This window comes from Erythrolamprus reginae, chromosome 1, assembly GCF_031021105.1.
Source record: "Erythrolamprus reginae isolate rEryReg1 chromosome 1, rEryReg1.hap1, whole genome shotgun sequence".
In the NCBI taxonomy this organism is placed as follows: domain Eukaryota; kingdom Metazoa; phylum Chordata; class Lepidosauria; order Squamata; family Dipsadidae; genus Erythrolamprus; species Erythrolamprus reginae.
Genome location: NC_091950.1, coordinates 177799012 through 177812018, shown reverse-complemented (window position 1 = coordinate 177812018; position 13007 = coordinate 177799012). Strand labels below are relative to the sequence as shown.

The window sequence follows — 13007 nt, the reverse complement described above, 5'->3', positions numbered from 1 at the left end:
CATTTATTGCCTACAAATGTTTGGGGCTTGGGTGATAAAAGGAGAATGACTGAATTTAAAATTTAAATTTGAGCTCTATCACATTCAGCTATTCACATTTTAATGACATCCACCAATATTTTTTCCCTACAAGCACTCCCCACACTGGCGTTATAGAGCTGGGAGATATTTTGTGGGATGAGTAGGAGCTCATAATGTATTACTATACAGTACTTATTGTATAATGTACACAATATGTATGTAAGATTATGGGCTTCATAAACATTTTAAACATTGATTGGAGACTTTGCAGAGTTGGATTATGCTCTGTGGCAGGTCAAAGCCTCTACTTCAATTTCTCGGATTGCTATTGGGATGCTGACACTGTTGAAATGGAGAATGATCACTATAGAATATTAATCGTGCTTTTGAACATGTGGGTATCTAAAATGCAGTCATATTAAATGGAGCACTAAAATGGCATCATCTTATAATGTTTATGTTGCTTAGACTAGGAATTGTTTATTCCCAATCCAAATGTATAAGAGCAGATATACCACAGCTTTAAAAACAAGGACATATGGTTTATCCATATTGGGCTGTTTGAATAGACCTGGCAAGAATCAGCAGCTATTTGATGGGGAAAAATGACTTAAATCTAATAGGCAGCATATGTGGGCAATATGTTGTCATTGTAAACTGGTCAGAGTGCTGTAAAGTACTATGGAGTGGTATATAAGTCTTAAATGCTATTGCTATTATTATTAACAGTTGATGTTTGATTTTGGTTCATTCCCCCAAAATGATAACTGCTTCAAGCACCTGTTGCATATGATTCCTATGTTTTCTGATTTTAAACAATTAAAAAATAGCTTACTAAAATAACACCAGTATTGTTTTCAAAGTTCAGGCAAATATAGAACTTTTCCCACTTGAAGTAGCATGTTTATATCGCAAGTATATTTACAGAGTCCCTCAGCTGCTGCCAAGAATGGTGCATCATCCGTCAAAAACAAAGAAGAAGAAGATATAGCTAAAGGTAAAAGTTTAGTCATCAGTTCTTGAATGATACAATATTTTACATGTTTCTAAGTTTGTACTTGGAAACATGCTTGATGGTTAAAAATGTGTGACATTCTGCGTTGAATACAAATTCAAATCAAACCCTTGCTATATGGCCAGTAGTAGCAAAGGAAAGTTTGAATAATTGTATTTTTAAAAAACTTTGTGAAGGAAGCAAGGGAACTATGATCTCCTTGAAATTCTAAAGATATTTGCCATTTTTAAAAACAATTTTTCAAAAATATTACAATTTTATATTACAACTGTCCAGTTTCTGACTCTGCTATTTTAAAACATTTTACATGTTTGGTTTTGAGTTATTAGATGCTCATAACCCTAGCTAACAAATAAAATAATTATACCGTCATTCGTTGAGTTGATTTCCTTTTATCGACATAATATAAATTGTTTATGGATTCCTCAAAACAAGTTTTTTAAAGAATTCTTAGCTTACGCTTTGTGTATTGAGTTTCTTGTTGCTGCCTGGTTTTGAATCTTTTTATCTTTTTGGTTTGTTCAGTTCATAAGCTAGAAACTCTTGTCAGAGAAAATTTTACTCATATGGACCTTATTGGAGACATTAATGCTCTAAGAATTAAACATGCTTTTAATAGCTGTGTATGACTTTCTGGTCACTGAGTATTCACACCAACATGATGGCACTTAATCAGTCAGACACCCATGGTAATTCTGTTCAATTCCTGCCTTCCAAAGAAACTCCATATATGTATACTGCTCAAAAAAATAAAGGGAACGCTCAAATAACACATCCTAGATCTGAATGAATGAAATATTCTCATTGAATACTTTGTTTTGTGCAAAGTTGAATGTGCACAACAGTAGGTGAAATTGATTGTCAATCAGTGCTGCTTCCTAAGAGGACAGTTTGATTTCACAGAGGTTTGATTTACTTGGAATTATATTGTATTGTTTAAGTGTTCCCTTTATTTTTTTGAGCAGTGTATATTTGGATGGGACAATAAAATAAACAGGTTCAATCAATCTCTAAGCAGTTTAATTTATGTTTAATTTATACCTTATTTAATATTTAATATATGAACATCGATATTGATTTTACTACAGTACTTTAAGGTAGTGAATTGGTACATAATAACTACTGGTATGGAAGGCTGCAACTTATTTTGTCTTTCCCTATTTATATTGTAACAATAACTAATTTCCTCCCTCAACAACTTCAATTTTCAATGGATAACTCTGAAGCACTTAGAGCAGTTAGCCACCTTGTTCCCCACAATCAGCAGAGCTTCCATGTATTGAGTGGCTAGATTTAGTCATCATGCTAAGTTTAACAGTGGTTTGTTGAGTAAGACATGGCTGAATTCACACAGCTCACTAAGTTAAAACTAAGCAAACTGCATGGCAGCTTCCTTAGGTTTTCTGGAGCATGTTTACAAGGAGAGTTTTTGGAATGTCTAATCATTTTCTAACCTCAGCATTGAAATGTACCTGCATTCACAGATCATCTCATCCAGAATTAGCTATACTGTATCTACATGTAGTCCTCGAGTTACCATTCACAGTTGCTAAGCGAAACATTTGTTAAGTGAGCTTCCTCCCATTTTACAACCTTCCTTGCCACAGTTGTTAAGTGAATCATTACAATTGTTAAGTTAGAACTCTGGTTAAGTGAATCTGTCTTCCCCATTGACTTTGCTTGTCAGAAGGTCAATCACATGACCCTGAGACACTGCAACCATCATAAGTATAAGTCAGCTGCCAAGCATCTGAATTTTGATCACATGACCATGGGGATGCTGCAACGATCGTTATGTGTAAAAAACGGTCATAATAAGTCACTTTTTTCAGCTCTGTTGTAATTTTGAATGACCACTAAATGAACTGTTGTAAGTCAAGGACTTCCTATAAATAGCTCTGAATGACCATCTTTGCGTAATTTTGATGCCAGGAGCTAAAATCAAATGAAAAGACACTTATTTGGAACATTTTAGATAGCTTTGTGCTATCTAAAATCTTTTCATGACATGAAAAGGAAATCCCATAATTTTCACTGGCATAAAATGTGTTTCTGTTCTTCAAATTGTAGCTATTGAATTATCTTTGCAAGAACAGAAGCAGCAGCAGCAACCCGAGACAAAATCTTTATACCCATCTGCAGACATTCAGCATAGCCATCAAAAGCTCTCAAGAAAAGTGCGAGCCCTGTATGACTTTGAGGCAGTCGAGGATAATGAACTTACCTTTAAGAGTGGCGATATTATTGTTGTTTTGGATGACAGGTATGTTGGTATTTTATTACTTGTATTCAGATAAGGAATTTGAATGAGTCCTAATATGCTATTTGCACTTTGAACAACCACTTCCAGTATTTATTTCCAAACTCTTCTATGAACAAGGTTGATTCAGTTCAATAAACTACAACTTATTTACTATTCAGAAAATTTCCATAGCCATCATTTTCAGGAAAAATGCTCTCTCCCTATTTGAGGAGGATAGAGCTGGGGTGGCGCAGTGGTTAGAGTACAGCATTGCAGGCTAATTCAGCTAACTGCTAGCTGTAAATCAGCAGAGAAGGGCGGCATACAAATCTAATTAATAATAATAATAATAATAATAATTATTATTATTATTATTATTATTATTATTATTATTATTATTATTATTATTTCAAATCTCATCATCGGCTCAAGGTTGATTCAACCTTCCATCCTTCCCAGGTGGGTAAAATGAGGACCCAGATTGTTGGGGGCAATATGCTGATTGGGACTGGTTAGGTCCCACAGAGTCGGCCTTCTTGGGGTCCGTCGACTAAACAATGTCGTCTGGCGGGACCCAGGGGAAGAGCCTTCTCAGTGGGGGCCCCGACCCTCTGGAACCAGCTCCCCCCTGAGATTAGGATTGCCCCCACCCTCCCTGCCTTTCGTAAACTCCTTAAGACCCACCTCTGCCGTCAGGCATGGGGGAACTAAAACACCTCCCCCTTGCCCATGTTGTTTTGTTGATTGATTGACTGTGTGCCTGTTTTTTATATATATTGGGATTGTTTTATGAAATTACTAATTTTAAATTGTAATTAGATTGGTGGGCATTGGATTTTTATTATGTACTGTTTTTTTATTATTGTTATGAGCCGCCCCGAGTTTGCGGAGAGGGGCGGCATATAAATCCAATAAATCTAATCTAATCTGATTCTGTAAAGCGCTTAAATAGGGTTGTAAAAGTATATAAGTCTAAATGATATTGCTATTTCTATTGAGCATAAGTTCAGTGTAGATTTTTCAGCAACTCCAAGAGATACGATTTCATTGTTAATTAGGATATACCATATAAAATTATTTTGTTGGGCCTTTTTTTTCAGAATAACCTTTACTGGAAAATAGAATAATAATCTTAAAGCCAAATTGGTGACAGCTAAGATGATACATATTTGTAAAGTTTTTAGAGACCGAAGAGATTCCAATTTAATTATTTCTTATGGCTGCTTGGAGGATATTTTTGCCAGGAAGTTCAGAAATAACTATTTTCACCAACTTTTCAAGTTACATATTTCTCCCTCAGCTCGCATTCACTATTAATTGAATTTTTTGCCTTTGAACTTTTAGAGAGGTTAGTATCTTGATTTTTAACTTAGTTTAACTATTAGCAAATAGACTAGGAAGTATGCTGATCAGTATATGCTTGAGCATTATTTTTAACAAACTTTTTAAAAGTCAGAAAATCCAGGTCAAATGTTTGTCTTTAAAAATGATTATTTTTGAATCTGCCTTGTTTGTAACAATTTATCATTTTTTAAAAAAGGGAATAGGAACCACTCTTGTTCATGTATAGCTGGTACTATTTGTGCATTTAAATCATGATCTATGCCTTGTAATAAAGACAAAAAGGCCCAGTGTTACATATTTTAATTGCTAGAATTCTACCTCACTCCAATTTAGAAAATTGTTGGGTCTTTCTGAGCTAGATGAAGATTCAAAGAGAAAAATATAGATATTGCTAAGAGCTGTTTCTCATTAGTTTCTATTTCCTAATGGATAGGTTCATTAACATTTTAATAGCTATAGCTTTTTCTATCTTTGTGTCCTCTAGGTGAATTGGAATTATAGCTCTCAGAATCCTTGGAGTTACCATCCCAGCATATATTGATACATTAGATTGGAAAGATGACATGCATCATTTATTAACCTTGTAAAAATAAAATGACAGCCATTTGGGTGAAGTAATGAAAGCACCAGGCTAGAAACCAGTAGACTCTGAATTCTAGTTCCACCTTAAGCACAAAAGCAACTGGGTGATTTTGGACTATTAGGATTGTGTGCCTGTCTTTCTTAAATGAACTGAGTACAGAGGAAGGCAACATAACACAGGTTTAAGTAGTATTAACTGAAAAAGTGAGATGATTCTATGCTGAGGGGTGGAAGAAGAGCAAGAATCTTACTTAACATCATGGTTCTATTTTCATATGTGTCTAAAATTATCTTTTTTAAAAATTGTGTAGTGATGCCAATTGGTGGAAAGGAGAAAATCACAGAGGAATGGGATTGTTCCCTTCTAACTTTGTGACCCCTAACTTAAATGAGGAACCGGAAACAGGTAAATTGAATAGAAATTTGATTTTCGGAACATTTCAAGATGATCCCATTCTTCAAGAAACCACTAAGAAACTGAATGATTTATCTAAAGCTGCTCAGTATGCTGGAAAGGTGTTAGTCTTCTGCCTTGTAATGCCCACTCCTGTTCTAATTGTTAACTCACTGTTACTTAACATTCAATAATCAGAAGGTCTTGCACTTACCGAAAAGTAATTTGTCTCGTGTCTGTTAATGGCATATTGTTCTGGAGCTGCATATGGAGATGATACAAATTGTATTCATGAAGACCGTTTATTGTTAAATGTCAGGTTCATGATCTAGTGTTTTTACTGTTGCCAGACAAAAGTATTCTAAAGTCATGAGTCAGACACTGTTATAATCATGATTGGAAGAGTAATTTGCTCTGAATTATGCATTTAGATACAAAGTGCTTTTATAGTTTAGAAGATATAGCTTGAAATCAGAATTTAACGGAATTTAAAATTTATTTTATCTGTGCTTCATCATGGCTTTCCAGCCATTTAGGTTTAATAAAAAATATCCCAAACTACCAAAACATATTGAATATCCATGTATTGATTAGGTTATTAAGCCAAACATCTCAAGCATCAGGGTTCACAAAGCAACAAGAAATTAAATTTCTAGAACAATGCTATCTATGTTATTAAAGTGTGAAATGCCCTGCAGTCTTTATATTATTTTTATCCTGAAATTTATTTCGGTCTGTAATTTTACCCTGTTCTAAATGTTTGTATAATGTTTGCAATGCAAAAGTGCTTTTTTGCCTCTGCATCCAATAGGGTTTCTTGCCACATACTACTTTACAAACATGCCCAAACTATCAGTAGATTAAAAATATTTAAACAAGTACTGAACATTATCTCTTCCATATTAGCTGTCTTATCTAAAAAACTCAATTTCTAAAGTGTGTTCTTCTTGCTGTTTGCTTGTACACAGTTACCTAAGTTGTTGTTAATCTGAGTTGTTAGGTCTGTCTTTGAATCTAAACATGGGGTACATCAATAAAAATTACTGTATGCTGAGAAACTATATTTGGAGGAAGACTAATGTTGTCATGGTCTTTATGCAGTGCTTGTAGACAAGGAAGCTTCTGAAGACACTACTGAAATTACAAAGCCTGAGCCAGAGCCAGTGTACATAGATGAGGTATGTTTGACTTTCCACTGACATAATACATTTTAGGCAGCTTTTTCTTTGAAGAAGCCACCATGTTCCCTTGTCTCTTTTCTACTGAGTTTTGAGAACTTGAACTCCCATTTGAATATCTATCTAAACATATGTTCTCTTGTCTTCCAGAATAAGATGGATAAGACGCTGCAGTTACTTCAGAGCATAGATCCAACAGATCCTAAATCTGATTCTCCCGATCTTCTGGATTTGGAAGGTAATCACTACTGCTACATATATATTTTTTAAAAATCCTAATTCAGAGTTATTTTCATATTTTTCATTTGGTAAACCAAGTCTGAATGGCAGGTGAAATTCTCCTTTCTTTCTGCATGCTAGGCAAAATATCCATGTATTAGCATTCACCTCAGTGCTTTTATTTATGAGCAATTAACTGATCAGATGTTTGTATTTTACTGTTCATAGATGTCTGTCAACAGATGGGTCCCATGATAGATGAAAAGCTAGAAGAAATTGATAGGTAAGGCAATTGTGTGATGCTTATAAGTAAAAAAAATATATGCAATTTATATTTTAGTAGTACAGTAGATGAGCAAAAAATAAGATGGGTCATCAAACAGCTTCAAAAATTCAGATATCCTACTTAATGTAATAATCGTGAAAACTAATTCCAGAGACTGAGGGTGGTAACATGCAAACTGGCATATGACACACATTTAGAAATTAATCATTTATTTCCAAGAATCTTTAATTTCTAGGGTGAAGGTGCTTGATGCTCTTTGAGTATGGTTGTTTTATTTATTTTATTTATTTATTACTTAGATTTGTATGCCGCCCCTCTCCGAAGACTTTTATTGCTGATCTTTCATTCATTATATCATCATGCTAGCACTTGGGGAATGAAATGTCAGCAAGAAAAGAGCCAAGCTCAGAGAGTATCAAGAATTCCTCATTTGAAAAATAGCCACAAAACAGCCTTCCTTTATGAAGTTTTACTGTACTCACATTGAACAAAACCACTTGATCAGTGATAACTGAAACTACTTCATTCGCTCGAATTAGGAAACATTCAGAATTGTCCGAACTCAATGTGAAAGTGATGGAAGCTTTGGAACTCTACAATAAACTAATGAATGAAGCTCCTATGTATTCTGCATACTCAAAGATGCACGCAACGGCACAGTATGCACCCACATCAGCCAGTGTTCCAGTGCAGGTTAGTGCCTTATTTTTACTTCTGCTTTCTAGAAGGAATTCCGCAGAAGAACAGATCACTGCAATAGGAAGGACGAATTTCCTCACTTTAAAGTTCTGCTGCAGAAGCTGTCAGCATATGCTTACACAAATGTAGATCTTAGCTCTTTATTAGAAGCAATGTGCAGCAATGTTGTGATTGCAGCTTTTTCATGAACCTTCAATCTAAAGAATCCTGTTAGTTGCTGCTTCATAGATGACATCTCCACATTCATACATCAGTGCACTTTAAGTTTGGTCTTCAAATTTGGCAACTTTTAAGACTTATGAACTTCAATTTCCAGAATTCTGGGAGTTAAAATCCACAAGTTTTAAAATTTCCATGTTTGGGGACCCCTACTTTATGGACTTTCAGTGAGAGCGCCAACTGAGTGTTGTTCCTATGTTGAGTTAACATACCTCACAATTTGAGTTGCATTGCTACTCTGAATCTACATCCCCTTTGGTTTATTTAGTCTGTGCAAAAGAATTGCTGAGGGATGGAGTTTGAATGAAGAAAAGTTAGAAGCACAATGAAATGAAAAAGATGTTGCGTATTTTAGATGGATTTTACATAATACAGTATGAAAAGAATAGTTACTATGGTAACTGCCACATCAAAGATAGTGCATTCATCTGTTATATTTTCCATGAGCTCTTTGAAATGATTGACAGTATTTGGAGATATGAGGAGAAATAATTAGCATTAGATGAGCTAATATTCCTCTCACTTCAAGGTAATATTGTATTCAGTTGAAGACTACAGAACAATAAGGAAACATCTGCATTTAAAGGAGCAAATATTTTTATAATATTATTTAATCTCTACTTACACACAGTAGAATTCCGAAGCAATCATTTTCTCTAAAAATGCTTGCTATATTTCTTCAGTATTTTCTTTTTTCTATATTTTTTTGTTCATTTAAATGGTTTAGAAAAAATATCTCTTATGGCAGACCATAGCATTTAAAGCTACAGCACAACTTTTTATCAAAACCTTATAAATGTAATAAAATACATTCATTGCTAAGAACTCAAGCATTTACTTAACTGTTCTGGACTGATAAAAATATTTTTTTTGTGAAAGCAGCCATATCATCTGCATCATATGAGATTTTCTTCATTTAGGGTGAATATAGCCTCACATTTTCTTCATAAAATGATAGGCCAAAAGTCCTCTTTAGAACCATAGGATTTAATACATTTTTAAAATGAATCACTCTAATGTACATATAACATATTTATCTCATTCTAACACATTTTGGAAAACATATACAGTTTTCTTGCCATCTATGTTATTCTGATAATCCTACGAGTCTGAGAGATTAAAATTGTCCTATGCTTATTTTATAAGCTTTGTAGCTTTAACATGGTCCTGATCTAAACTTATTACTTCAGGGTAGCAGAAATATAAAGCAAGCTGTATGAAATCTGTCATAATGAACAATGGCATTTCTTCTTGGGGCTAAAATCATATTCAATCTTATCTGGCATATGGAAGGTTGCATTAGAAATGGGCAGAGTTTGAGCAAGAAGAAACTAGCATCGCTTAATTTTCTCCACTGAGCTACCTTCTTCGTTACTTAATTTCCAAAATGTGTGCAGTATATACATGCTATAACTAGATTAGTTGGGGGAAAGATCAAAAGCAACGTGAGAAAATATTATTTCACTGAAAGAGTAGTAGATCCTTGGAACAAACTTCCAGCAGACGTGGTTGGTAAATCCACAGTAACTGAATTTAAAAATGCTTGGGATAAACATATATCCATTGTAAGATGAAATACAGGAAATAGTATAAGGGCAGACTAGATGGACCATGAGGTCTTTTTCTGCTGTCAGTCTTCTAATGTTTCTATGTTTCTAGATAAATCTGATAAGCCCTTGATAAAGAGAGAAGCCAAAGAAGAACCGCAACAAAGCTTCCATTCTATTAAATAAGAATACAAAAGCTATGCAGGACACAGTGATCTATTTGCAAATTGTTTCAGACCACATAGCTCAGTGGAACTTAGGAAAAGGCATGGGTCCTTTACAGTGCACCAACTGGGCCACAAGCATGAATCCCCTCCCAGCATTTGTTCTCAGAAACCACTTTCTTAAACTCATGCAGATGATTTTTGAAAGCTTTGAAGGTTTATAGATTCATTCAGTGAATCTATCTACTTTTTCATTTCCCATGTAATGAAAGTTCTTTTCTCCTCGTCCTATCTGTTCCATGTTCAGATCATTTCCAGAGAGTCCTCATCTGCCTGTACCTAGCAGATTTGAAATATTATTTTGGTAATAAAAAAAATTGGTTCCATCCTCATAGTATTGGAGTGCTATCTGGGTTCTTGTCCAGGAATAGTTACTGCTCCTTCCTTTTTAAAAATATCCCTTGTGCTTCAGAAGGTCAGTTCTGTTCTGTTTCTTTTGCAGTCATATCCCATCCATCCTCACAGTGGGAATTATGTGGTCCATGGTATGCCTCAAGGCTACAATCCAGGAAGCGATCAGATTGGTCCACTGAGGTCTTTGCCTCCAACCGTGAATTCTTCAGTAACATCTCAGCCCCCTCCGACCTACATGAGGTAATCCATTAGCAGGTTTTAACTAATCATCTTTATCCCCATTTCTCTCTTATGCTTGGGCGGTTTGCTTAGGCTAATGTCTTCATTGTATTTCAGCCCCGGTCTAGATTCTGTGCCCAGTTCTTACATGAACCAGAATTCTTGCCTCCCGCCCGCCGGTCCCGTTTCTTATGCCCAGCCGATGAGCATGCCAGTGGATATGTTAGCCTACCAGAACACTGCATCCAGTTTGCCTCAGGGTCCGTGCTATCCAGCAGTTCCCACTCATTCACTTCCACAGCAGCAAACAAATTATCACCAGCAGCCTCTCCTGTGAAAATGCAGAGTCGGAGCCTGGGAAGCGTGTAGTTGTTGCTGACCCATAATCTTTTAAATTGTCCTTCCATTGATTTAAAAGGATACTTCTGCTGAAGGGAACAGACAACTAAGCAATTTCAAAGTAAATGTTAATTCAGGCTTAACTGTTTTTCTGCATAGCTGTTTAAACTAGGTGAGCTGCAATTGTGGTGTGTGTTTTTTTTAAAAAGCCTTCTGACTTCTGTAATATTCTGTATCTTCTCGCTATTTATAAAAATGCTACTTCAATTTTACCCTTGTAAGAGAAGCTTGGAAACTAAAGCTGATATATGCAACACCTCCTATTTGTTCTTTCCAGACTTTGGGAACATAGTAATTGTTTTTTAATGGAAGCCTTGCATTTGAAGTGCTTTCTTTGAAACTCAGTTTAATTGGTTAGTTTGGATTTTGGGTTACAGCCTTTTGAGATCATAATCATTACAAGATTGTCTTTTGAAATTATACAATAAAGTCTTTATGAACCTGAGAGGAAAACTTACACAGACAGACAGACACAGAGAGAGAGAGGGAGAGAGAGGGAGGGAGAGAGAGAATGTCATAGAAGTTAATGGATTTCATGGTTTCTGCCAGAATGGATTTCTTACTTGCTTTTCACAAAAACTAGTTTTATTGCTATGCAGTAACATTCTCTATCTGAAGATGGAAAGAATGCATTTTAAACTTCATAAATTCCCTAACAAAAATGGACCTGATCAAATCTGGATCCGTCTTTTCTCTCTGTTCTCATTCCCTGGCATTACTGAATATTAAGGAGAAGCTGATAATTACGCTGCACTGTAGTCAGAGGAAGGATTTATGTGCATTATTTTTTTTCATCCATAACTGGTAAAATACACATTGTAAGGGAGTGCGAAAAGGGACGTGGCAATGTATTTTTCTATTGTTGAGAGGTCAAAAAGAGTTCCTGATGAGGTTTTTTAAAAGAAATCTTTTCTGTTCTGGATACTGGTTCATTTCTTGCTGCTCATGGATTTTATCCTGTTAATAACAGGATTATTATTCTGAGGAAGGGAAAATAGATCTTGCATACACTATAGTTGGAAATGGGAATTGACACATTATTAAAATAAGCAGAAATGTATAAGTTAATGCAAAGAAACCATTGGCATTTTATACTGTGCTCTGAAGAATTGTTCTGCAGTATCTGACACCTGTTGTTTCTATCATCAAATGAGCCCCATTTTTCACTTCCAATATTGGTGCTAAGTAAGCTATTTAGATTTCTGGCAATATAGTGATGTGGACCACGATGTCTTTGAGAAGGTGGTTTCAGAAAAACGTATTTGTTCATCTCTTTCTATCAACAAGAACACATGGGTTTTCCTTTTTGGTGTTGATTTTGTTTTAATCTTCTCAAAAATGTTTAATTTTAAAGGCTGCTTTTAAAAATTCTTATTTAGAACCAAGTCTGGGTTTTCTCATTCAACTCCAACGTTTTATAAAAAACCCTGAGGATTTTGAATAGTGCACTGCTCTTCCATGTTGATACATTATTAGATGGTCTGTTTATATTGATCACAATCTTTGATACTACTTTAAGCAGTACCCAATATCTGACTGTGATGTTGAGTTGAAACAGTCTTTTTTCACTGCATTGTCTCCTTTATATATAATGTATAAATAATAAATGTGTGTATATATCCACTGGTCTGAGATTTTATACACAACTATATATATATATATACTAATTCTCTCAAATCACTGAAGTTTTATAGGTAGCTGCGTTTGGCTCTATTGTTAATTGGTGTAATCTTAAAATGCACTTGTGCAGGCTGTAAATATGTATAAATTCTGATGTTCTATTGGTGTATTTAGTGTTTTGGTGTCAGTAGGGATCATGTTTCTTCCCTTTTATAAACTAAAGTATTTATTGTTAAGGCATGATTATAATGATGCTACCAAAGGAATTAACAACCTCTTTCCATAGTTAGGGCCCAGACTTTCATTTGCATCAGTGAGTATTTAGCCATTGATTTGAATGGAATTTCAACTATACTGCAGACATATACCTATTTTTATATTAAGAGTAAACAAACTTGCTTTGCTTGACATACGTTAACTGAATAAATAGAAATTCTTTACAGTT

General features: G+C 34.9%; 1 protein-coding gene across 2 annotated transcripts in view; it reads left to right on the top strand.

The window, feature by feature from the left end:
• Positions 1-13007, top strand: part of STAM2 (signal transducing adaptor molecule 2) — a 28272-nt gene extending 15265 nt beyond the window's left edge. The window contains exons 6-14 of one of the 2 annotated variants that reach the window (XM_070731524.1): positions 949-1018; positions 3179-3299; positions 5516-5610; positions 6700-6776; positions 6927-7014; positions 7224-7278; positions 7821-7974; positions 10413-10564; positions 10661-13007. In XM_070731524.1, the coding sequence (XP_070587625.1) occupies positions 949-1018; positions 3179-3299; positions 5516-5610; positions 6700-6776; positions 6927-7014; positions 7224-7278; positions 7821-7974; positions 10413-10564; positions 10661-10880 (1032 nt within the window). In that variant the 3' untranslated portion in view covers positions 10881-13007. Of the gene's footprint in view, positions 1-948; positions 1019-3106; positions 3300-5515; positions 5611-6699; positions 6777-6926; positions 7015-7223; positions 7279-7820; positions 7975-10412; positions 10565-10660 lie in introns of both variants that reach the window. The other variant, XM_070731523.1, reaches the window with a different exon arrangement.